We start from the raw sequence: 25,669 nt of genomic DNA on the forward strand, positions 1-25,669 counted from the left end.
AAAAAAATAAAAAAAATAAAAATAAAAAAAAAAAATATTAATAAAAAAATATTAAAATTAATTAAAATAATAATTATAAAAATAATTACCACAAATATCACCAATTTTGAATTTTTGGAAAATTTCTTTTGATTCAAGAATGAAATTTAAATCTAATTCACTTAATTCCTTTTGTGAAAAGTGATTGATACAAAAGGAAACAATATCTAACATATCAATAAATTTATTATATTTTCTAGTTTTTGTATCATAAACTGGTAATGAAAGAACTTTCTTTTTTATCATTAACTAAATAAATAAATAAATATTAAAAAAAAAAAAAAAAAAAAAAAAAAAAAAATATTAATATTACAATAATTATTCCTTATATACTATTTTTTATTTATTTTATTTTATTTATTTATTTATTTATTTATTTATTTATTTATTTATTTATTTATTTATTTTTATTTATTTATTTTTTTTAAAATAATTTATTTACCTCGAAAGCATCTTTAACTGGAGAGTCAGAGTGAACGCTAAAAATTTCAGCGTTTGAATTTGGAAAAATTTCACCAATTGTTGTATTATAAAAGTCAGCCATTTTTTATTTATGTGTATTTATTTATTTATTTATTAAAATAAAATATAAAAAAAAAAAAAAAAAAAAAAATATTTAAAGAAATTTTATAAAGAAAAGAAAAAAAAAAAAAAAAAAAAAATTAATATTTTAATATTATTATAAATCCTACAAAAATGTTTTTATAAAAAAAAAAAAAAAAAAAAACTATTGTTTATTAATATAAATTCTCCTTTTTTAGGATTTTTTTTTTTAAAAAAAAAAAAATAAATATTAAAAAAAAATATTTTTTTTAAAAAAAATTCCTGGTGTTTAATTTTATCGCACTTTACCCTGTTTAATTGAAATTTCAAATGGAATTAAATTGCAAATGTTTTAATGATTCGTTTCTGTTCAATGAATCACAATCAAATCTTGCACTTTTTCAAAAAAAAAAAAAAAATTAATTATTTTTATTTTTTTTTAATATTTTTTTTTTTTTTTTTTGTTTAATTCACATAAATATCTTTTCTTATTCGATAGTGTTTAGAAAAAAATTAAAGGAAAAAAAAAGTTTATTTTTTAAAATTTAAACAATCATTGATTACCTTAAATATAATTTTTGCATTGCACCAATCCTCAACAAAATATTTCACTTTTTCTCATAATAAAAAAAAAAAAAAAAAAAAAAAAAAAAAATTAAATGTATAAATAATAATTAAAAAAATAAATAAAAAGACAAAACACTTTTTTTAGGAATAAATAAAATTTTAAATATTTTCGAATACATTATTATTATTATTATTGGGTGTTTTTAATTTATTTTTATTTTTTATTTTTAATTTTTAATTTTATTTTGATTGTGTTGATTCAAATAATTTTATAATTTTCTTTTCTAAACCAGTTATGGAAGAAGGATTATTAATTGAACATTCTGAATAACCTAATAAATTTTTGTTTCTTAATAAATTATCAATTTCAGTTTTATCAACTGGAGTATTATTTGTGGCAGTTGTTGATTCATTAGTTGTTGTTGTTGTTGTTGTTGATTCATTTGTACTAGCTGATGCAGTGGTTGTATTTTTAATATCAGATTGTAAACCTAATAAATAGATTGGAGTATTTGTGAATTGTTTTTGAAGTTTATCAATTTTATCAGTTAAAACATTAAAAGAGTCGACATTTCCAATTGAGAAAGTTGCAATGAATAATGAATTGAAAGGTATACTATAAAGAGTATCCAAACGATAATCATTGAAATATAATCTAGTTTCATCTTTTAAAGTTTTCAAAATTAATGTCTTTTGGAATGATTTGAAACCAATATGTTGATTACCAATAACTAAACCCAATACAGGTATCTTGTAAGTTGACTTCTTGCCAGATGCCTTATAACGACTTCCAAACATTGGTTTTGTAAAACTTTCAGTCTTTGGTTGATCATCATCAATAAAATTACACCAATCTTCATTCTTATCAAAATTTGAATTTAAAACACCATAATGTTTTGGTAATTTAATTGGAGCATCTTTAGTGGTAGTGGTGGTGGTAGTAGTGGTAGTGGTGGTGGTAGTAGTTGAAGAACTACCTTCACCCTCTGGTGTATTGATTTTATTAGGATCTTCTTCATTTTCTGGTTTTTTGTCATCCAATGCTGGTGTGGTGGTAACTTCAAAATTTGGTTTATCTAAATCATTAAAAATTGAATCTAAACCTTCAGCATTACCTCTTTCTTTTGCTTCCTTTTTATATTGTTCATATTTTGCAGAAGAGGCTTCTCTCATACAAATTGCTAAAAACATTTCAGTGATTAATTCAAAACGTGAGAAAAGTATACAAAGTCCACTAGTTCTTTCAGAGATAGTTTGATAAAAGTAACGATACTTTTCATGAATTGCAACGATACCATAGATTTTGACACCCAACGCTTCGAGATCGTCACATTCTCTAACCCAATTTAAATGATGATTACTATAGTATGGTGGATGTGGAGGACTGTCTCCAATCATGACCAAAGCTTTACTCGTATGAGATGACCATGATAGGAATTTGGCTTTATGTAATGCAAATTCGTAGCATTCAGGCTCGTCACCACCAGATGTTGCCTTTACACCATTGATAAAGTTTACAATTTTATCAACATCAGTTGTTAAATCTAAAATATACAATGGACGCTCCTCACAGAAATCCCCCATTGCCATAATACCAATTCTAATCAATGGAATCTCTTTCATTAATTTAGTAACGGTTTCCATAAGTTTCTTTCTAACTTCAACAATAACTGCATTCATACTTGTTGTAGTATCAAAACAAAATACAATCTCAACATCATTTGAAATTGAATTACCAATGAAATGTGATAAAATCTCTTCCTTATTAATAATTGGTATAACATTTTGACTGCCATTCTCTTCACCTGAGCCACCACTACCACCACCACCACCACTTGAACTTGATTTCTTTTCCAATATTAATGTTTCCATTCTTTTTACAACGCTATGAACTAATTCTTTATCTGTAAATGTTTTACCACTTTGTGATAATATTAATGGTTGTGAATAAATATCTGGTTGATTTGCTGCTAAAACTGAACAAATATGACTTTTTTTTTAAAAAAAAGGTAAATTAATATGTATTATTTTTATTTTTTTTTTTTTATTTTATTTTTTTTTTTTATTTTTTTTTTTTTATTTACCTTTTTAATTCTAAAATTGTTAAACCAGATTTATTTGGAATTGTAACTTTTAAGACAACTGTACCATATTCTACATCAAATGTTAATTCTTTAATTGTTTGTAAATGAATTGTACCTTCTTTTTTAATACCATGTGATCCAATTGTTGCTTGAACATCCATTGGTTCACCTGCAAATACAAGATTGAATTGATACTCTGACATTGAAGTTCTTTCACATACTTTTTTAATTAATACTTCAACTTTATCTGCTGGATTAACATCCAATGAGAATGTAACTGTTGATGTTTTTACTAATATAATCATTTTGATGTTTTTTTTTTTTTTTTTTTTTTTTTAATGAAATAAATTATACAAATACAAATACAAATAAAATTTAAAATACAAATAAATGATAAAAAAAAAAAAAAACTGTTTATGAAGTGAAAAAAAAAATAAAAATGATAAAAAAAAAAAAAAAAAATCCATAAAAAAAAAAAAAAAAAAACCAATTTTTAGATATTTTTTGAAATCAGTTATTTGAAATCAATTCAATGAAAAAGTTAAAAAAAGAAAAAATAAAAATTATTAATAGAAAATACTTTTCATTTTTTTTTTATATACTGAAAAAATAAATAATAATAAAAAAATACAGAAATAAAAATGAAGTTGAGAAATTAATTTTATTTTTATATTAAAAAGGTTATTTTAATTTATTATTATTAATTATTATTATTATTATTTTATATGTGAATTCAAAATTTTTTACTTTTCACACTAAAAAGTTTATAGTTTTTTTTTTTTTTTTTTTAAGATTTTATTTATTTAAATTTTATTTATTTATTTATTTAAGTTTTAATATTGGCTTTTTCAATATTTGATAAAATAAATTGTTTATCTATTCCTTTTTTACCGCTATACCCAATAACCTTACCATTTGAAGAAATAATACGGTGACAGGGAACTAGCAAAAGGAAAATATTTAATCGGCAGCTAGTCGCAATTGCACGAGCATATTTCTTATCAAGTCCTAATTGAGTAGCAACTGATGAATAAGATAAAGTTGAACCATATGGTATGGTTCTAAGATGAGTCCAAACTTTTCTTTGAAATTCAGTACCCAATTCTAAATTTATAGGAGTTTTAAATTCTTGTAGTTTTCCATTAAAATACTGATCTAATTCTTGATTAATTTGTAAAATAATTTTATTATTTGTTTTATTTTTACATTCTTCATCTAAATTTTTACTTTCGTATAATCTTATACCATGTAATGATTTATCATCTGCTGTTATCTTTAATGCTCCAATTGGTGATTTTAAAATAAAAGAATTAATTATTTTTATTTCTTCTTCTTTTTCTTCTTTTTCTTCTTTTTCAATTTTTAATTTTTTATTATTATCATCATCATCATCATCATTATTATTATTATTATTTTCAATTGATTTTCTTATTTTATTATTCATTTTTAATTTATTTTATTTTATTTTATTTTTTTTTTTGGTTGTGTGTTAAAAAATTCATTTTGTAAAAAGGTGAGAAAAAAAAAAAAAAGTAAAAAAAAAAAAAAAAAAAAAAAATAAAAGACAAAATATTATTTAATACTTAGAAATCCATGGTTGGAACTGACCGTTGGAAAAATCAAAAAAAAAAAAAAAATAAAATTAAAAAAAAAAAAATTAAAAATAATTTAATTTAAAAAAAAAAAACGTGATTCGCTTGATTTTTTGAATCATTGTTTTTTTCTTTTTTTTTTTTTTTTTTATTTTTTTTTATTTTTTTTTCCCTAAAGATATTTTCTATTTTTATTTCTATTTTCTATCTTTTTTTTTTTTTTTAAATTTTTCTCTTTCAAAAAAAAAGGTAAAAAAAATTTTAGTAATACTACTTGTATGTAGTAATAAAATTTTAAAAATTTCCAAGTAAAAAAAAAAAAAAAAAAATAAGAATTTAAAAATAGAAATTTTAAAAAAAGGGGTATTTTTAAATTGAAAAAAATGATACCAACACAAACACCCCCAAGACAACAAATGATGAATCATAATCATCAACCACAACAAATACAACAACCACAACAAATACAACCACATCAACCACAACAACAACAACCACATCAATTTAGACCATTGGATGAAAATGCAGAAATTCCATTTTTACAAATTGTAACACCAAATCAAATGATTAAATTACCACCAATGTTTCAAGAACAATATAAACAATTATTAAATAGATGGTCAAATCAATGTATTAAAAAATCTGGATTATTATATACTCAAGCAGTACCATATAATCAAGTTTTGGTATTATTAGAAATTGCTAAAAATGGTGATATTCAAGAATATAGAGATTTCATTCAAGTAATTATTGAGTCAAATCAAAATAAAGATGGTGATGAAAATGAAGAATCAATTCAACAACAACAACAACAACAACAATTAACATTAAAATCAATAATAAATTTAATAGATTTAGAAGGTAATACATCAATTCATTATGCAATTATGAGAAAGAATAAAGCAATGGTTAGTTATTTAATTGATTGTGGTGCAAATTTAGATATTCAAAATTTAGAGGAAGGTCATACACCATTACATTGGGCATGTATTAAAGCAGATTCATCATTTGTGTTACAATTGGTTGAAAATGGTGCAGATATTCATTTGACTGATAAGAGGGGTTACAATGCATTACTTCATGCTGCACAATATAATGAAGTGAATTCAGTGCGTTATTTAATTGAGAAAGGATTGGACCCAGTGCAATGCAAAGACATTCAATTACATACTGCAGTGCATTGGACCTCGTTTCAAGGTCATGCAAATATGGCACGTTATTTCATAAGTTTAGGCGTTGACCCAAATGCACAAGACATTCAAGGCAGAACGGCATTCCATTGGGGTTGTATCAAAGGTCACAAACAAGTGGTCAGCATGTTATGTTCATTCGAAGGTCAAGATAGTATAGATAAAACCATTCGTGATAATGATGGTAAGACAGCCTACCAATTGGCAGAATCAAAGGAACATTATGAAATCATCGATTATTTAGACACAAAGCTTAAAGATGATAAATTATTTGGCGGCAATGAGAGACTCTATCATAGATTTTGGACAGTGATGGGTGTGTTGACAGTATTGGTGCCAACCTGGATTCTATGCTATGTGCCAGTGATATTTGGGTTACCATTGTTGGCTGTCGGTGGCTACTTTTTAAAGAATTATTTACACTTAAATTATTGGGTACCAGAGAGAAACAATTGGTTATTACCCTCGATTTTATATTCTTCAGTATCTATTTGGTATTTGATTTATTTACTTAGAATTGCACCATTGGTAATGGCAATTAACATTTTCCCAAATTTAATAATTAATGCAACCTCGTGGTACTTTTTCTACTTTTTCATTCGTTTAACAAAGGAAGATCCAGGCACAATTTCTAAACATATCTCTAAAGAGAAATCAAATGAAAACTTTATGAATGCTCTCTCAAGTGGTCGTCAAATCCCTTTGATTTGTCCAACCTGTTTAATTAATCGTCCAATTCGTTCAAAACATTGTCCATCTTGTAAAGGTTGTTTTGCACGTTTTGATCATCATTGTGTTTGGATTAATAAATGTATTGGTATCAATAACCAAGCTTTATTCATCACTGTACTCTTCTCATATGTTATCTTGGTAATTTCTGGTTTCATTGTAACTTGGGATTACTTTAAATCTGATTCAAATGCTCCAATACTATCTGAAAGTTATATTCAATCATTTTTATTCTACTATACCAATTACCCCTTTATTTTATTATTCTCAATCTATGGTATTGGTATGGCTATTTGGATTGGTAAATTAGCAATCTCACAAGTTTTAACAATTTTATTCAATAAAACTACTTATGAACAAATTCAACAAATTAGAGAATTTGAAAGTAGACAAGGTCATGGTCATAGTCACGGTGGTGATCAACAATGTAATCATAGTCATGGTAGTGGTGGTGGTGATCATGGTCATAGCCATGGTGGTAGTTCTGGTAGTGGTAGTGGTAGTGGTAGTGGTGATCATGGTCATAGTCATGGTGGTCAACCTTCACTTCCATCTTCAAGTGGTGGAAGTAAAAAAGATTCTGATAAATCATTCCATAATCAACAAACTAATTTTGATATGTATCATCGTGGTGTTGTAAATAATGTTAAAGAATTTTTATTCGATTCTCAAAAATTCTATTTCCAAACTGAAAATATTTATGCTGATTCAAGAGTTTAGAAAATAATATTTTCTTTTTTTAAATTTTTAATAAATTAAATAATATTAAAAAAATATAATTTTAACTTAATAATTACAATTTTATTTTATTAAAAAAAAGATTATTAAATTTATTTCTTTTTACTAAAAAAAAAATTAATTTTTTTTTTTTTTTTTACTATTTTCATTTATTTACTAAATTTAATTTATTCCCATAATGGTGGTTGTTGTAATTTCTTTAAAGCAGTATTGACCCAAGCAGAAATGGTTTGATATCTAGTGCAAAATAATACATTTCCAGAGACAGATTGTTGAGAGTTTGGTTGTTTTTTGATGATAGCACAAAGTTCACCACAGTGTAAGTTAAAGATGAGACCTCCTTTACAAACACCCGGATCACCTGACAATGAAATTTCTAATGTATCATCATTGAAATGGGATATATGACCATAGTAGAGTGATGGTTCTGGTGGTACAACTGTTGAAAAGTTTTTATGATCACTTGGTGATACCATTGGTAAACGAGTGTATGGAAATGAACAACATATAACATCTTTTAATAATTCATATCCCTTGGTTGCTATTGGATAGGTTTCAACGGTGAATTTATCTTGTAAATCTTTGATTTGCAATAAGGCACAATCAGTATTTGATTCTTCTGTTGATGAAACATCTAAAATCGTTGATTTAAACCATTGACCATCAAATCCAACTTCAATCAATGTCGATCCACCCTCCTTTATACCATTCATTAAATGTGATGATGTAAGTATTAAATCTCTACCAACTCTTAAACCACTACCAAAAACAAGGTCATGTTTTATCATATATTTCTTTTTTAAAATTCTAATAATTGCAACTCTATTTACAATATCTTTTTTTAATTCTAAAATTTTAAAAAAAATATTAGTAAGTTAACAAAATTAATTTTGAAATTATATTTTTCTAAACTTACTTTGTTTTGATAAAATTTCAACTTTTTCTTTTAAATCATCATATAATAATGAAGCGAATGCTCTATCATGTTTACTTTCTCCTGCATATGATTTAAATGTATCTTTTGATTTTGAAATTTCTAATAATGAGACACCATTTCTATTTTCAAAATCAGATGTATCTGAATCTTTATCATTTTGAGTACCAATTGATTTTTTACATTGAATCCATTGTTTAGTATTTTCAGTTGACCAATCAATTATTGGTATTCTTTGAAATTCATGTTCTTGAAATTCTTGTTGTTGTTGTTTAGATTCATTTTCATTACTTTTACTCGAAGATGATTGATTTTGTTCATCATTTTCATCTTTGTCAAGATTATCTTGTTCATCTTGATCACCTTCTGGTTTATCATGATGGTTTTGGTTAATTTCAACAACTGATGAATGTTCTTCACTTTTCTTTACTTCACTCTTTTCTTCACTCCTTTCAGATTTGTGTCTATCTTCACTCTTTTCATGTTGTTCTGGAGATTTATTATGATTGTCTTTGTTTCTATGTTCTTCTTTATTATTATTATCATTGTTTTTATTAAGATCATCTTTTAATAATTTATCTTTTTTAATTTCATTTTCATCGTTTTTTGAATGGTGATGATGTTGATGATGATGATGTTGATCTTGTCCTGTATCCATTGTAAAATAATTATTTAATAAAATTATAAACTTTATAATTTTTTAAATACAATAATAATTTATAAATTTTTATAATAATTTTTTTTTTTTATAATTTTTTTTTTTTTTATAATATTCATATTTGGTAATTTATGTTTTTTTTTTATTATTCTCTAAATGGTAATTTTTTTCTTCAGATTTGATTTTTATTATTTTTATTTTTATTTTTTTTTTATTGAATATAAAAAGTTTTTTTTTTTTTTAATAAACCCGTTTTACTTTTTTATTTTTCAAAAATCCTTTTTTAAAACTAATCCCATAAAAAATAATTGAGAATTTATTTGGTATGAATAGGCCAATTTTTTTTTTTTTTTTTTTTTTTATTTTATTGACCACCTCAAATAAAAAAAAAAAAACAATTATCCTAACATTTTCTTATTTAATCTGATCTGGTTCATTTGGTTCATTTGGTTTATCAGGTTTTATAGGATCAGGCTTTAAAGGCTAAGGTTTATCAGGAGACTTTGTTGCAATGCATCTGGAATTTTAAAAATAGAGGTCCAAATCAAATGATAGGAAGGAAAAAACAAAAAAAAAAAAAAAAAAAAAAAAAAAAGAAAAATTATTAGATACAGAGCAGATAGGTAATTGTAAAACAAATTTTTTTTTTTTTTTTAATTTTTAAAAAATATTATAATTTATTTTTAATATTGTTTTTAAAAAATTATTTTAAAAACAACATTTGTTTGGTTTTTTTGATACAGCTACAATCGCTAGAGGTTCAATTTCTTTCACATCTGGTTTCTTCTTTACAATTTTTAATTACAAAATGCAATATCTATAGTTGAAGGATTTGTTGCTGTTGTTTCATAATAATCACAATCTATATCATTGGCGAACTCTTGAACTTGATTTTCTTTGACTTTTTTATTTTTTAAATCACAATAATAAAAAAATCAATTTTATTACCTACAGTTGATACTACTTGTGTATGTAACTCTTTTATTTCTGAAAATGAATCATTGTTTGTGACATCATAAACCAAAATTACACCATCAACTCTTAAATATTGTTTTACAAAATCATTAAAATATCTCTTTTGCCCTGGAGGATCATAAACTTTAACTTTAATATCTTTTCCTGCTAAATTAATTTCACGTGAAACAAAAGTCGGTACTAATAGTGGATACTGGTTGAGTCATCCCTTCTCCTTTAGTATGACAAGCAAATACTGTACATTCACCAACAAAAGTATCTCCTAACAGTAAAAGTTTAATTTCTAGTATATTTCTTGAGATACTTTATAATTTGTTAATTATTGATGTGAAGCCTCCAATTTACAAAAAAAAAAATAAAAAATAAAAAATAAAAAATAAAAATAAAAATAGAAAAATAAAAACCAAAGCAAAAAGAAATATTTATTTTTTTGATTTTTTTTGAAATTGTATATTTTATTTATTTATTTTGAAATTTGTATCATTTGTTTATTTATTTTTTTATTTATTTTTTTTTATTTTTTTTTATTTTTTATATTTTTTTATTTTTTTTTGAAATTTGTTTATCATTTTTTTATTATTATTTTTTTTTTTTTTATTTTTTTGAAATGATAACAAAAATAGAAAATTAAAAAAATAAAAATTTATTTTTTCACACACCCCAATCCATTTTTCTTAAATATTTTCAATAATAGAAATAAGTTCTTAATTAAAAAAAAAAAAAAAAAAAAAAAAGGAAAATACTATAGTATTAAAAAATGAATTATTATTTTAATTTAGAATGTCCACATCATATGGAACAAATTTGTTATTTCTTTTGCTATACATGTAGAACTCAGTATTGTGGTCATTGTAGTTTTTCCGATAAACATCTAAAGAGTAAAGGACACAAAGTTGCTGATATAAAAGAAGAAGTAGAGAATTATTTTTTATTTTCAGGATACATTTTAGAAAATAGTAAAAAAATGAAATCAGATATAGAATCAATTCATAATGAAATTAAAAATTCAAATGATCTTATAAGAAAAGAATTATCAGAATTACAAGAAGAAGTAATAATGAAAATTAATGAAATTTTCAAAAAAAAGTATCAACAAATAAATGAATGTGATAAATCAAATGAAGATATTTTAAAAACATTTTTTGAAGAAATTGATAAGATTATTTCAAAACTAACTCAATTGAGACAAATGGGAATTAGAACAAATGAACAAGAGATAATTTCACAATTTGGAAATTATTATGAAGTATTTTCAAAAGAAAATAATTTATTAAAAAATCCTCATTTTTCAAAATGTGAAATTACAAAATTAAATGAAATTGAAATTTTAAATAATCCAATTTCAATTGAAATTAAAAATTTTGAATATAAGGAAGAATGTATGTATTTATAAAATTTTAAAAAGTAATGATTTTAATAATAATAATTATAATAATTTATTAACCAAATTAAAAAAAAAAAAAAGTTTTAATGAAAAAACAATATTTATTATGTAATGAAGAAATTAAAAATGATACTGATATGGTTTTATTAGCAAAGAATGTTGATACTTTAAATTTAAAAATCCCACCAGAAACAAAGTCAATTGCATATTTTGATGATAAAATACCATTTAATGGTGAACCAATAAAAAGTACAAAAATCGGAACTTTAAACTTTTTTTCAAATGCACCATCAATTTCGAAAGATACTATACCAAAAAATAATATTCATACACTTTATTTTTCATTTGGATATAATAAATTAATTGAACCTGGTGTTATTCCAGAGAATATTAAGATTATTCATTTTGGTAATATAGAAAATAAGGTTTTAGTAGAAGGTTCAATTCCAAATACTGTAGAAACAATTCATTTTCATGGTGAATTTAAATTAAAATTAGAGAAAAACATTATACCAAATAATGTTAAAACACTTCACTTTTATGATGTAAAGAATATTTTAAAAAAAGGTTCAATTCCAGAATTCGTAAACTCTGTTAATTTACATGACGGTTTTGAAAATGATTTTGATGATTTCCTTTCAAAAGGTTGTTCAATACTTTCAGTTCATAACATTACATCCCCATTACCAATAATGCATGAAGGAAAGGTTGATACCATCTTTTTCAATGATGGATATGATCACAAGATTGAAAAGAACCATATTCCAAAAGGAGTAAAAACAATCCACTTTCATAATATTAATAAGCCATTAATTAAAGGTTCAATTCCAAAATCTGTTGAAACTATTATTTTAGAAAAAGGATTTAACCAACCACTACCACCTTTTATAATTCCAAATAACGTAATTCGTATGGAGATTGGCGCAATTCAATCAAAATTAGAAAAAGGATCCTTACCAGAATCAGTAGAAAACTTACAATTTAAAAAGGGATTCAACCAAATTATAACTAAAGATTTATTATTAAATAATAATAAATTGATTTCAGTTGAATTTAGTGATATATTAAAAAGAATAGATTTAGATTCACTTCCTCCATCATTAAAAGAATTAAAGTTTGTTTCTAATTTTTCACACCCAAAAGATATAAAATATGTAACAGTACCCCCAAAATTTGTTAAAGAATTTATAAACTCTGGTGTCCGTCCTGAAGTTATCAATCAATCTTTTTTTAATACATTGTAATAATAATTTTTGAATTAAAAAAAAAAAAATAATAAATTAATAAACATAATATTCATTTTATTTTATTTATTTATTTATTTTTTTACAAAAAAGATATGATTGTGTTGAAATTTAAGATATTTTTACCTTTTTTTTTTTTTTGAATCATCCTTGAAATCTAAAAAAAAAAAAAAAATATCTTTAATTTTTTAATGATTAAAATCATTCTAGAAATCTAAGACTGATGGCTGGTAAATTTTCCCAAAAAAACTAAAAAAAAATTAAAAATAAAAAATAAAAAAAAAATAAAATTAGGTATTTTGGTTTTTTGATTGAAGCAAATTGAAAACAATTTGGGTCGAAAAACGTTTATTTTTTTTTTATTTTCATTTTAATAATTTCTTTTTTTTTAAAACAAAATCAAATAAATAGTCTTTAAAAAATGTCACTGATATTAGATATAAATAAAAATCCAATTATTGATAATGAAAACAATCAAGAATCAACAAGAATATTATTTAAAAAAGTTTGGGATAATGTAGTGATAATTCAAGTAATAATAGAAAACATAAAGATATCTTGGAAGAATTAAAAGATAGTATATTCTGTGCTATAAAAAATAAAATAGAATAAGTTGTTTAAAACTTTTATTGAAATTAGATCAAGATAATAAATCTTTCTTTTCTGATGATTTGTTAATATTTTATTACAAACAAATAAATACAAATTATTCAATAAATCAAGAAATTTCAAATATTTTAAAAATTAATTTTAATATTAATAAAAGAGGAAGAGGAAGAAGAAGAAGAAGAGGAAGAAGAGGAAGAAGAAATAGAAGAAGAAGAAAAAGAAGAAAAAGAAAAAGAAAAAAAAGATGACGAAGATGATGATGTGAATTATGTAGAAGATATATTACTACTAATTCAGATTCTTTTTCTTTAAATAAATTAATATTAAATTTCTTTTTTTTTTAAACAAAATACACATAATTTAAAATTAACAATTATCTCAATTTATTTATTTTTAAAAAGAGTAGATAAAAAAAACTAAAAAAAAGTGTATAGATAATACTAGTTAATTTATAAAAAAAAAAAAAAAGCTATTTATTTATTTATTTATTTATTTAAAATTTTAATATTCATTTTTAAAAATTAATTTAAAAGTGAAAAGATAACAATAAATAATACCAACTGAGGTATAAACTGATGTTATCATTAAAGAAATAAATGAAAATCTTTCAATATGAGCTAAAAATACTGGATGAATAAAAACATTGAAAATTTCCAATAAAATTATACCAAATAAATAAAATTTTTCAAACCAATATAACCCTAATGAAAAAGAACATTTTCTTTGTTTACTATTATTATTATTACTATTATTATTATTATTATTATTATTATTATTATTATTACTACTTGATGAAATAAATGATAAATATACTAATAAAGTATATGTCACTAAAATTAAAATTCTTGTTGGTATTTCTTCAACTTGAAATAATAATGGAAATAATGAATAATGACCAATTGTTGATAATAAAAAGTATAACTTTGAGAATTTATTATTTACCAAACAAAGGAAACCCATTGGTATTGTGATCATAATAATTGCTTTTTCATGTACATGCCATCCAAACATAAAAAATGTAAATGAACTTTGACAAATACCTAAAATAAAATGTTTCCAACTTTTACTTTTTAATATACTATAAATTGAAGGCTAATAATGAATAAATAAAAATTAATTAATAATTTATAATAATAATAAAATATCAATATTATTAACTTACAATTAAAAATAAAATTGTAATTAATAAAGTAATTTGTGGTGTAATTTTTGGTAATAAAATATGAGATTGAGTTTCACTACCAACTAAACCAGATGTTAAATTGCCAGTTACTTGATCAGGTATTATAAAATTCTTAAAGAATGGTATCTTTTTATAAAGACCATTAAACAATAAAACTCTATCCAAGAAATTATAAATACTCCAAAAATTTGGAGCCCAATATGCATGACTAAGTCCTCTACCAAATGGGAATAAACGTGATATTAATTGTTGAATTTGACCCATATAAAAAAAAGGACCTAATGATATTAAAAATATTGATAATACTGAAATTCCTAATTTAATTAAATTGAAAATTTTAATTCCAAAAATTGTAAATTCCTGTTGTTGTTGTTGCTTACTATGGTTAACTTTTGAAGTTGTATTATCATTTAAATTTGATTTTAAACAATAATATTTTAAGAGATAAACAAAGAAAGCTGGTGCCATGTACATATAAATATGTTTAAAATTTAATAATACACTAAATAATATTGAACCAATTAATATATTTCCTCTAACTAAAAAATAAATTGATAGTATAAGAATTCCTTTTAAAAATCCATTATATTGAAAGTGGATATCTTTAATAAAAAAATAAAAAAATAAAAAAAAAAATTAGTAATTAAAATTTAAAAATAAAAAATAAAAAAATAAAAAATAAACACAACTTACGATCAACCATTAATAAACCAGGATTTAAAATTATAATTGAAGAAATAATAAATGATTTATCATGGTACCAATGTAAATTATTATTATTATTATTATTATTATTATTATTATTATTATTATTATTATTATTATTATTATTATTATTATTATTATTATTATTATTATTATTATTATTTTTATTATTATTTTTTTTAATTATTATATTATATATATAATTTGATAATAATAAAGTTGATAAAATGAATAAAGAATCTGAAATGATTACAGAGAATCTTTGAAATAATATGGTTGATGTTGATTTATAACCAAGGTTATCAATTACCAACATTTCACTATCAATATAATATGCAAATTTTGAAAGAAAATATTCAAACCATCCAAAAAATGGTGGATAATCCAATGTCCACTCTGATGTATTTTCAAAATACCATTTCGAAATTGGTAATGATGATGTAATTGCTAACCAATTTCTATGTACTTCAAAATCTGTACTTAGACTAAAAAATAAAAAAATAAAAAAAATTAAAAAAAAAAAATTAATAAATAAAAGAAAAAAAAAAAAAAAGTAATCACTCTCGAATAGATAGATAGATATACAAACTATGATGGTATTAATAATAATTTAATTGTTGAAACAAGAATAATTAAATTCCAATTCCTTGAAAATTTTAAAACATCTTTAATTTCTTTAAAAAAACAATTTGTACCATCTTTAATGATTATGGGATTATTATTATTATTATTACTATTATTATTTTTTTTAATCATTTAATAGTTTTTGTTTTTATTTATTTATAAATTGAAAAAAAAAAATTAAATGAAAATAGAAAAAAAAAAAAAAAATTTTTTAAAAGTTTTTTTTTTTTTTTTTTATTTTTTTTTTATTTTTTTTTTCTTTTTGAAAAAGCAATCAATCTATCAAAATAAAATAAAAAAAAAAAAATAAAAAAATCATTGCTAATAAAAAAAACTTTGGATAATATAAAATAAAATAAAATTAAATAATGGTATTCAGATTTTTAGGTAATAATAATAATAATAATAATGAATTACCAGATCAACAATTAATCAATGAAATTGGTTATCTTTCAAATTTTTCAAATGAACAATTAGAACAACTTTTAGATATTATATTTGAATTTATGATTATTCAAAAATCTGAACAATTATTAAACCAAATTCAAGAATTTAGCAATGAACATTCAATCAATGAAAATACATTAAAGAATATAATTAGAGGATGTATCATTTTCTTTAAATCATCAGCAAAGAATAATTTAACAATTGATCATCTTAGAGAGGACTGTATTCAATTCAAATTGGATGAAGAACAATCTAAATTGGTATCAACGAAATATAAACAACATTATATTGAAATCTCTAGATCATTAGTTGGTAACTCTTTAACAATTAATCAAGTTTTAGATATGCAATGGAGATTCGGTGTAACAACAAGTTCTTCTGAATTCACAAAATCAAATACAACAGGTTCAACATTTTTACAATTAAAATTAGTTTTAGATAAAGGAAATAATATAAAAGAAGATGTTCATATGGGTAAATAATAAAAATAATAATAATAAAAAAAAAAAAAAAAAAAACCAAATAAAGAAACTAATTTATTTAATTTTATATATATAGAATTAACTTTACCTCAATTTTATGAATTTTTAAAAGAAATGCAAAGTGCAAAAGCAAGTTTAGAATATTTTAATTAATTATTTATAATAAAAAAAAAAATAAAAAAAAATAATAAAAAAGGAAAGGTTGTAGAATAATAAAATAAAAAAAAAAAAAAAAAAGATTATTTTAATATTAAAATATTTTATATACAATTTTATTTTTTGAGAAAGAGAATTAATTACATAAAAAAAAAAATATATAAATATTATTATTGTTATCATTATTATTATTATTTATTATTTTTGTTGTTGATATTTGAAACAATTGTACAATTGATTATATATTAAATGGTAGTTGAGCGTATTTGGGAAAAAAAAAAAAGAAATTTTAATATTTTTTATATAAAATTAAAATTTGGAAAATGATTTTTAAAACTATTTCAAGTTTAATTAATATTATTTTAAATGATGATGGTTATGACTATTATTATTATTATTATTATTATTAATATTAATTTCATTATCAGTTTCTTTTAATAATTGTAAAACTTGGTCACAATGTTCACATAAATTATTTGAAAGTCTTTCTAAGTATAATTTATAAGTATCTGTACTAACTAAATCTTTAATTTCAAAAGGTGAAATTAAAACTTGACAATCTTGATCTGGACAAATTATACTCTCCAATGTATCATTTTCAATATTTAATGTAACATAAGCTGATAAACATTCTTGACAAAAATTATGATTACAATTAAAAATATTTATAAAACTTTAAAAAAAAAAAAAAAAAAATTAATTAATAAATTGTAAATTATAATAATAATAATAATAATAATAATAATAATAATAATAATAATAATAATAAAAACTTACTCAACATTATAATGATCAGAACTACATAATGTACAAACTTTAATATTATAAATATGTGGTGAAACTTCATTTTCTATATCCCAAGAGACCAAGTATGAAATTGGATCTTGACCTTGAACATCATTTATATACATTGGTGGCAATGTTAAACTATAATGAGTACTTATAATTGATTCTTCATAATATAATGGTAATTGTTGAATTATTTTACCACTTTTAGATAAAGATGATGATGATGATGATTTTATTTGTTGACGTTGATTTTGTAGTTGTTGTTTTTGTTGTTGTTGTTGTTGTTGTTGTTTAAAACCTTCATTATTATTATTATTATTATTATTATTATTTTTATCATTTACTTCAACAACACCATTATTATCTTGATTATCTTCATTCACTTGATTACCTTGATTATCTTCATTTTCATTATTTTCATTATTATCACCATCATTATCATTATCATCATTTTGATGATCATTTTCAAATTGTTTGGTTATAATTGTTGTAGTTGTACGTATTGAATATAAATTTAAGAAAAATAAAGATTCTTCTTTTAACCAATTTGCCCAGATTGAAATGATTGGTAAGTTGATATTAGTATTCCAAAGTGTAATTAATTGATTTGATAATGTACACAAACAATTTTCACTTAACCAATCACATTCTAATTTGAAAAATTCTAAACTTGAAAGGAGTGGATAATCATCATTATATTTAAAAGTTAAAAAAATTGGTGGTAATTTTGAAACAGTGCAATAATCTTCAAAATTTTCATTCTCTAATAATTTTGTTGTAAAAGAACTTAATCCAATTCTATCTGCTGGCAAATCGAATGATAAACATAACTTTTGTTGTTTTTTTTTTAAAAAAGAAAAAAAAAAAAAAAAGTTGATTTGTTTTGTATTGAGTCGAAGGGTGATTTTGTAGTTTTGTGGTTTCGGATGTTTAAAAAAAAAATAAAAAAAAAAAAAAAATAAAAAAAAATTGTAGTTTGTTGTGTTTGATTGATTGCGTGAGTGGGTGAGTGGTAAAAAAAAAAAAAGTATGAGTTTTATATTTTTATTTTTAGAATCTAACCACACTTTCCAATTTTTTTTTTTTTTTTTTTTTTTTTTTGTAAAATGATTGATTCGAATTGAATTTAAAATTAATTAATTTAAAAAAAAAAAATAAAAAGATAAAATATATATTTTTATTTACATACCCTATAACATCTATCAGTGTTTTTTATTATGAGAAAATTATTTCTATATAATTGTTTTAAAGTATAAATTTCATTTTGTTGTAATGTTTTAATTAAATCGCTTATAATTTTATCTTGAAGTAAAGAATTTTTTCTACTTCTTGTTTTTATTTCCCCTGGTGATTCATGTTGTAATGGTTGTTGATCATCATAAAATTGTTGATTATTATAATATAATTGTTCATTTATTTGTTTTTGATTTATTTGAGTATGATTATGATTGTGTTTACCTTTTGATTTATAATGTTCCATTTTTTTTTTTTTAATAATTTAATTTTTTTTTTTTTTTTTTTTTTTTTTTTACAAAATTAATATTAAAAAATAAATAGATAAATAAATAACTAAATTATAAAAAAAAAATTATTTAAAAATTTTAAATAAATATGAATATATAGTAAAATTGTATAATTATAAAAATAATAAAAAATTAAAATGAATTATAATGTGCTTAAGTAATAAAAAATATTTTGATTTTTTTTTTTTTTTTTTTTTTTTTTTATTACAAAAATAAAAAAATAAAAAAAAAAATAATAATAACAATAAAAAAATTAAGTTGGAAAAAAAAAAAAAAAAAAAAAAAAAAAAAAAAAATATAATCATAAAAATTCACATCTTGAGGTGTTTTGCAGAGAGATATAAAAAGATTTTTCAATTTTTTTTTTTTTTTTTTAATCTTTTTTATTTTCAGAGGAGGGGGTCTTAATATTTTTTTTTTTTCTTTTTTTTTTTTTTTTTCTTTTTTTTTGATTGACAGATTAACATCAATTGAAAGAAAGTACTTTACTATAATTTTTTTTAATTTATTTTTTTTTTTTTTTTTTTTATTTTTTATTTTCTAAAGAATCCGTTTAATTGAAAAAAATAAAAAAAAAGAAAAATAAAAAAATAAAAAAATAAAAAAAATGACCATACACACGTGTGATAGATATCTTTTTTACCTTTTTTGTTTTGTGATACCATAATTAATTTGCCCAAACCGGTTTGGATTTTAAAGTTAAAAAAAAAAAAAAAAAAAATGAATATAAATTTTTTTAGTAGTGAAAATCAAAAACATATTGGTTGGAAATTTGGATGGAATATGTTTTTTTATTTCTAACCATATCGTTTTTGTTTTAATTATTTTACAATAATTATAATCAGAGATTAATTTTTTGTGTTGGATTGAGTGTGTACGAAATATTCTAATATTTGTGAGTGTTTATATAAAATTCTCAATTTAATCACTAATATATACAAATTTAACAGAGTGTTTCTTTGAGTGGGTGGTTTAATTATTGGATGTGGGTTTTAACAAAAAACATTTTGGAAAATTTAGGAAAATAAAAAATTTAAATCACAATATATATATTTTTTTTTTTTTTTTTTTTTTTTTAATAATTAAAAGAATTAAGTTCATCAATTTTTTAAAAATTCAAATTATAAGAAACCATTTTATTAGGCCACGGTTTTGAGATCTCATACCATTAAAAACAAGGTTATAATTTCCAAAAAAAAAAAAAAAAAAAAAAAAAATAAAAAAAAAAAAAAAAAATAAAAAACAATTTTTTTTATGTTTCAATTAATTGAAAATCGAATTAAGAGTGTACTGAAAAAAAAAAAGATTGTAAACATAATTAATAATATTTAAAAGAAAAATAAAATAAAAATGTTTTATTAGAAAATTAATAATTCTTTTTTTTTTTTTTTTTTTTTTTTTTTTTTTTTTTTAATTTTGGAATTTGGCTGGAATTAAATCGCCATTTTACTTTTTTGTTATTTGTTAAATCGTAATCGATTTAAAAAGTTGATTGATTTTTTAAAATCAATTTGATTTAATGTAAAGAGTGTGGGAGATTTATGAGTGGTTAAATAAAAAAAAAAAAAAAAAATTGTTTACAATTTATATTATTTTTTTTTTTTTTTTAATAATTAAAAACAATAAAAAAATAATAATAATAAAATATTACTTTACAATATTATTATTTTTTAATTATTAAAAACAATAAAATAAAATTAAAGATAAAAAGAATTAATAAATGTAAAAAAAATAAAATAAAATAAAAAAAATAAAAAATAATTTTGAAAATGAGAGATAGAAACACTTTATTTGATCAAAAATGATTTTAGAATTGAGAAATTAAAATCAAAAAAATATTTTATGGGGTAATTCTATCTTTTGTACGTTGGTAAACACAAACATTACGAATATGTTCTTCTTTGAGCATCCAAGTAAGGAAACGTTCAACACCTGTTTTTTAAAAATAGAAAATTGAAAATAAAAATATTAATAAAAAAACAATGAAAATAATAATAATAATAATAATAATAATAATAATAATAATAATAATAATAATAATAAAAATAAAATATATATTTACCTAAACCATAACCACCATGTTGAGTAGTACCATATTTACGTTGATCAGTGAACCAATAATATTCATCAGTATCAAGACCAGCTTTTTTATAAGCTGCAACCAATTCATTGAAATCTGAAATTCTCATAGAACCACCAACGATTTCACCAACACCTGGCATTAAGAGATCAAGAGATTCAGTGAGAGTTCTATCTTCTGGACATCTAGCCATGTAGAAAGCTTTCATTTCAGCAGGGAATCTACAGAGGAAGATTGGTTCACCGATTTGATCATTCATTCTTCTTTCTTGAGCCTCTGGAATATCATCACCAAATTCGAAATCGACTTCAGTACCATCTTCAAGTTTCTTTTGGATACCATTCTTTTTACAATATTCGATAGCATCGGAATAGTTCATTCTCATGAATGGTCTCTTTGGTACTTTAAAGTCTGGATTGACAGAGAGGATCAATTCTGGGTCCATTTTGAAGAGTTTTTCACAAACATCGACAACCAAGAATTCGATACGATCTTGAAGTTCCTCGTAGGTGATGAATGGACATTCAGCTTCCAAATGTAAAAACTCGGTTAAATGACGACGAGTACGAGCCTTTTCAGCACGATAACTTTGAGTGATGGTGAAATTGTCACCGAGTACTGGTAACATAGTTTCGAGGTATAATTGTGATGATTGAGTGAGATAGGCTGGTTTACCAAAGTAGTCGACGGTGAAGAGTTCAGAACCACCTTCACAGTAGGTGTTTACGAGGGTTGGTGGAGTGACTTCCATATAATGATTTTCGAAAAAGTGTTGACGGAATGCAAACAAACATAATGAACGAATCTTCATGATGGATGAGGCACGAGTACCTCTCATCATGATATGACGTTGGTCGAATAAATGATCGACGTTTGATTCTTGATTGATAACACCCTCTAAATCGGCATTACTTGGTCCTAATAATTCCCAGTAGTCTGCTTGGAGCTCGACGCCACCTGGACACTTCTTATCGGCTGGTGGAATCACCAAGGTACCAACAATCTTTACAGTGGCTTCACGTAATAATTTATCAATGATTGATGGATGAACCAAGTCACCTGATAAAACACATTGAAGGAAACCAGTACCATCACGTAACTCTAAAAATACAATCTTCTTTTGATTTCTAACATGATGTGCCCATGCATGAACTTCAACACGTTGATTGGCAAATTTTGGTGAACATTCTCTAATCTTTAATCTCTTTGGTGTTGGTAAGCTTGCATCTTGTTTCAATGTAATTGCTGCTAATTGCTCTTCAATCTTTTTAACTGGTGCAGTGGTTGTTGCTGCTACTTTCTTTTCTTTAGCTTCAACAACTTTTGGTCCTAATGTTGTCTCTAATTTTTTATCTAACATTATTTTAACTTCTTTTAAATCTGCCCATTTTAATGATTCTTTTAATGGATTTAATAAATCACCAATTGGTATATGCCATCTTTTATTTAAAAATAATCCAATCAAAATAAAAATAAAAAATAAAAATAAAAAATATTGATGTGGTGTGTTAATAATTTTGTTTTTTTTTTTTTTTTAAAAAAAAATTTTTAATTTATACTTTTTTTCAGAAATTTCAGTAGCTTTTTTAGTGAATAAATCATCAATAGCTTTTTGAATTTGTTCTGGTGTGATGACAACACCAACACCACAAAAATCGTTAAATGTATCTTGATTGAATTCTTTGTTATCTTTTAAGTATTGAGTTGCAGCTTGGAATTGAATGGTGGTTTTAATTTTTTCTTCACCAATTGCTTTTGAAACGTTTGAACGAATTGGTGAGTTTACTTGTTGACAAGTTGCTAAACTATATAAAAGGTTACCAATTGATTTATCACAACCTTTTGAAACGGATGCTTCTTCAATAATGGTTTTTAATAATGCAGTAAGATCTTTATTTTTTAAAGTATCTTTTGCTCTCTTTTCATCTAATCCAATTGAAAGGAATAATTTTTGATCTTCTTCTGTTGACATTTCTTTTAATGTATATATAAAAGTATTTATATTAAAAAAAAATAAAAAAATAAAAATAAAAAAAGAAAAAAAAAAATTTTTTTTTTGAGATATCGGCTGAAAAAAAAAAAATAAAAAAAAAAATAAAAAAAAAAAAAATAAAAAAATGAAAAAAAAAAAAATGAAAAAAAAATTAATTATTTTTTGATTTTTTTCCCAATTTCCAAATTCAAACATTGTTATTACCAAAATAGAAAAAAAAAATAAGGATTTAAATTTTTTTTACTAAAAAAAAAAAAAATTTACAATAATTTTATCAAAAAATAAAAAAATTAAATAAATAAATAAATAAAATTAAAAAAAATTAAAATTATATATTAAAAAGAATCTTCATTTTTTTTATTCATTTTATCTTTCTTTTTTTTTTTTAATTCTTTTTTATTTTTACAAAAACTTAATTATTAATTTTTAATATTAGTTCATATTATAAAAATGCAGAGATCTAAATTCACAAAATAAAATAAAATTAAAAAAAAATTCATATATCCATGCTTTTTTTAATAAAAAAAAAATAAAAAAAAAATTCAAAAAAAAAATGGTTACTTTAATTTTTTTTTTTTTTTTTTCTATATTTTATGATTTTATTTTTGAGTTTTCTATTTATACTAAACTCATATTAAAAATAAATAAATTAAAAAATTGTTAAAAAAAAAGAAAATTGAAAAGAAAAAAAAAATGAAAAAAAGTGGTCCATTTCCAAAAAATAAGGATTGTGGATACACAAAAAAAAACTTTTTATCAAAAAATGGATAAAAGTAAAACACTAAAATAAAGGAAAAGTTAAAGAATGAAAAAAAAAAAAAAAAAAAATTTTTTTACTCTACACATTACATTTTTATTTATTAATATAAATTTATTTTAAAGATAAAACTTTATTTTTAACTAAATCATATTGTTTAAAACGTTTAATAGCATAATCTATGTAATCAAAATCGATTGAAGAAGAGAAATGTTGAATTATACCCCAAAATCCCCACATTAAATGAGAACCTAATGTTAAGTGATTTGATTCGATATAAAGATTATGAATTTCTTCTTTACTTGGTTCATATAATAATTCATCATTTTCAATATCCATATTTTCATCGTTGATACTATTTTGAATTTGTTGTTGTTGTTGTTTTTGTTTTTGTTTTTGTTGAATATTTTTACAATTATTAATTGAAATTAAATAATTTTTAATAAATCTTTTTTGAATTTCAATTGATGGATATTTTGTATAGTCTAAATCTAAACCAGAGAATTCACAAAAGAAATTACCAATATCATAACCTCTAAAATTGTAACCAGAATATTCGAAATCAATAAATTTAACTTGACCCTTCTCTTTATTGTAAATCATATTTCTTGGTATTAAATCGTTATGACAAAAGTTGATATACTCTTCACCACTATAATGTTCTTCAATGAAGGACATTAAAGACATTGCTTCCTCTTTATAACGGTTTAAATTAATCTTTGAGATCATTGAACCCTTTGATTCCTTTGATGTTAATGTCATTGCATTATTTATCCATGAATTTAAATTTTTAAATAATGATGTTGAAGATGTTTGTGTATTCATATTTCTTGGTGATAATGTTGAATTTTCTAATGATGGAGAAGTTGATGGAGAAGTTGATGATGTTGATGTTGATGTTGATGTTGATGTTGATATTGTTGTTGATTCTTTAATAGACGAATCAGATGATGAAGATAATAATAATTGTGAATTTGAATTAATATCTAATTTAAGTGAATGCCATCTACCAGTTTCTTTTGCAATTAATGAGAGTATATTATTTTGATATAAATCCTCTAATTGTAATTGATCACCTTCAACATAACCATAGATACATCCATTTTCAAATGTACCATAAAATTTTGGACCAACTCCATTCTTACTTAATAAATATTGAATGTTTGCCTCAGTTTTTCTATCTATAAATTGTTCTGATCCTTTACCATATAATCTTATAATAACACTCTTATTACTACCTTGTCCTGTAATAAATGATGATTTAAATAATGTATTTGTTACTCCACCGACCATTGGTTTAAATTCTATCTCTTCTTTTAAGTTATTATCAACCAATTCTTTTAAAATTTGACTATAAAAAAAAAAAAAAAAATTAATAAGTTAGTAAAAGAATTTTTAAAAAAAAAAAATTATTTTATAAATAATATTTACACCAAATTTAAATAATTTTCATTATTTTCAATATTTTCATCTTCAAATTCAATATTTGTAGTAACATGTGATGGACCTGGATAAATAATATCTTCAAACTCGTTCATTTTTTTTTATTTTTTTAATATTGTTGGATTAATAGGTTGTGTTTTTAAAATTATTATTATTATTATTTTAAATTAATTTAAATATTTTCTAATTTTTTTTTTGTTT

General features: G+C 21.7%; 12 protein-coding genes and 1 pseudogene across 12 annotated transcripts in view; 4 read left to right on the plus strand and 9 right to left on the minus strand.

Moving 5' to 3' along the window:
- Positions 1-583, minus strand: part of sigI (CBS domain-containing protein) — a gene marked incomplete at both ends in the record, with an annotated part of 1,321 nt that extends 738 nt beyond the window's left edge. The window contains 2 exons of the mRNA XM_638669.1: positions 90-288; positions 482-583. Coding sequence (XP_643761.1) covers positions 90-288; positions 482-583 — 301 coding nt within the window. The remainder of the gene's footprint in view (positions 1-89; positions 289-481) is intronic.
- An 806-nt stretch (positions 584-1,389) lies between these two features.
- On the minus strand, positions 1,390-3,538 carry DDB_G0275093 (hypothetical protein; the record flags this gene model as incomplete). Its single annotated transcript, XM_638670.1, has 2 exons — positions 1,390-3,139; positions 3,234-3,538. The coding sequence occupies 2 exons, from the start codon at positions 3,536-3,538 to the stop codon at positions 1,390-1,392; spliced, it is 2,055 nt and encodes a 684-aa protein (XP_643762.1).
- A 521-nt stretch (positions 3,539-4,059) lies between these two features.
- Positions 4,060-4,677, minus strand: mgmt (methylated-DNA-[protein]-cysteine S-methyltransferase; the record flags this gene model as incomplete). Its single annotated transcript, XM_638671.1, has 1 exon — positions 4,060-4,677. The coding sequence occupies one exon, from the start codon at positions 4,675-4,677 to the stop codon at positions 4,060-4,062; it is 618 nt and encodes a 205-aa protein (XP_643763.1).
- A 531-nt stretch (positions 4,678-5,208) lies between these two features.
- On the plus strand, positions 5,209-7,464 carry DDB_G0275097 (hypothetical protein; the record flags this gene model as incomplete). Its single annotated transcript, XM_638672.1, has 1 exon — positions 5,209-7,464. One exon carries the CDS (start codon positions 5,209-5,211, stop codon positions 7,462-7,464), a length of 2,256 nt encoding a protein of 751 aa, XP_643764.1.
- Positions 7,465-7,649: 185 nt separating this feature from the next.
- Positions 7,650-9,074, minus strand: DDB_G0275099 (hypothetical protein; the record flags this gene model as incomplete). Its single annotated transcript, XM_638673.1, has 2 exons — positions 7,650-8,329; positions 8,399-9,074. The coding sequence occupies 2 exons, from the start codon at positions 9,072-9,074 to the stop codon at positions 7,650-7,652; spliced, it is 1,356 nt and encodes a 451-aa protein (XP_643765.1).
- Positions 9,075-9,871: 797 nt separating this feature from the next.
- On the minus strand, positions 9,872-10,718 carry DDB_G0275101 (annotated as a pseudogene; the record flags this gene model as incomplete).
- Positions 10,719-10,806: 88 nt separating this feature from the next.
- On the plus strand, positions 10,807-12,677 carry DDB_G0275103 (hypothetical protein; the record flags this gene model as incomplete). Its single annotated transcript, XM_638675.1, has 2 exons — positions 10,807-11,428; positions 11,515-12,677. 2 exons carry the CDS (start codon positions 10,807-10,809, stop codon positions 12,675-12,677), a joined length of 1,785 nt encoding a protein of 594 aa, XP_643767.1.
- A 421-nt stretch (positions 12,678-13,098) lies between these two features.
- DDB_G0275105 (hypothetical protein) lies at positions 13,099-13,696 on the plus strand (the record flags this gene model as incomplete). The annotated part of the gene is made up of 3 exons (XM_638676.1): positions 13,099-13,209; positions 13,446-13,547; positions 13,688-13,696. 3 exons carry the CDS (start codon positions 13,099-13,101, stop codon positions 13,694-13,696), a joined length of 222 nt encoding a protein of 73 aa, XP_643768.1.
- Positions 13,697-13,787: 91 nt separating this feature from the next.
- Positions 13,788-15,930, minus strand: alg8 (dolichyl-phosphate-glucose alpha-1,3-glucosyltransferase; the record flags this gene model as incomplete). Its single annotated transcript, XM_638677.1, has 4 exons — positions 13,788-14,378; positions 14,449-15,071; positions 15,163-15,659; positions 15,764-15,930. The coding sequence occupies 4 exons, from the start codon at positions 15,928-15,930 to the stop codon at positions 13,788-13,790; spliced, it is 1,878 nt and encodes a 625-aa protein (XP_643769.1).
- A 236-nt stretch (positions 15,931-16,166) lies between these two features.
- On the plus strand, positions 16,167-16,880 carry commd7 (COMM domain-containing protein 7; the record flags this gene model as incomplete). The annotated part of the gene is made up of 2 exons (XM_638678.1): positions 16,167-16,719; positions 16,804-16,880. The coding sequence occupies 2 exons, from the start codon at positions 16,167-16,169 to the stop codon at positions 16,878-16,880; spliced, it is 630 nt and encodes a 209-aa protein (XP_643770.1).
- A 360-nt stretch (positions 16,881-17,240) lies between these two features.
- DDB_G0275171 (hypothetical protein) lies at positions 17,241-19,152 on the minus strand (the record flags this gene model as incomplete). The annotated part of the gene is made up of 3 exons (XM_638679.1): positions 17,241-17,556; positions 17,661-18,502; positions 18,862-19,152. The coding sequence occupies 3 exons, from the start codon at positions 19,150-19,152 to the stop codon at positions 17,241-17,243; spliced, it is 1,449 nt and encodes a 482-aa protein (XP_643771.1).
- A 1,883-nt stretch (positions 19,153-21,035) lies between these two features.
- On the minus strand, positions 21,036-23,247 carry asnS1 (asparagine-tRNA ligase; the record flags this gene model as incomplete). Its single annotated transcript, XM_638680.1, has 3 exons — positions 21,036-21,127; positions 21,258-22,714; positions 22,835-23,247. 3 exons carry the CDS (start codon positions 23,245-23,247, stop codon positions 21,036-21,038), a joined length of 1,962 nt encoding a protein of 653 aa, XP_643772.1.
- An 892-nt stretch (positions 23,248-24,139) lies between these two features.
- On the minus strand, positions 24,140-25,563 carry etnkB (ethanolamine kinase B; the record flags this gene model as incomplete). The annotated part of the gene is made up of 2 exons (XM_638681.1): positions 24,140-25,376; positions 25,457-25,563. 2 exons carry the CDS (start codon positions 25,561-25,563, stop codon positions 24,140-24,142), a joined length of 1,344 nt encoding a protein of 447 aa, XP_643773.1.
- Positions 25,564-25,669: the final 106 nt, after the last annotated feature.

This window comes from Dictyostelium discoideum (assembly GCF_000004695.1).
Source record: "Dictyostelium discoideum AX4 chromosome 2 chromosome, whole genome shotgun sequence".
Classification (NCBI taxonomy): Eukaryota; Evosea; class Eumycetozoa; order Dictyosteliales; family Dictyosteliaceae; genus Dictyostelium; species Dictyostelium discoideum.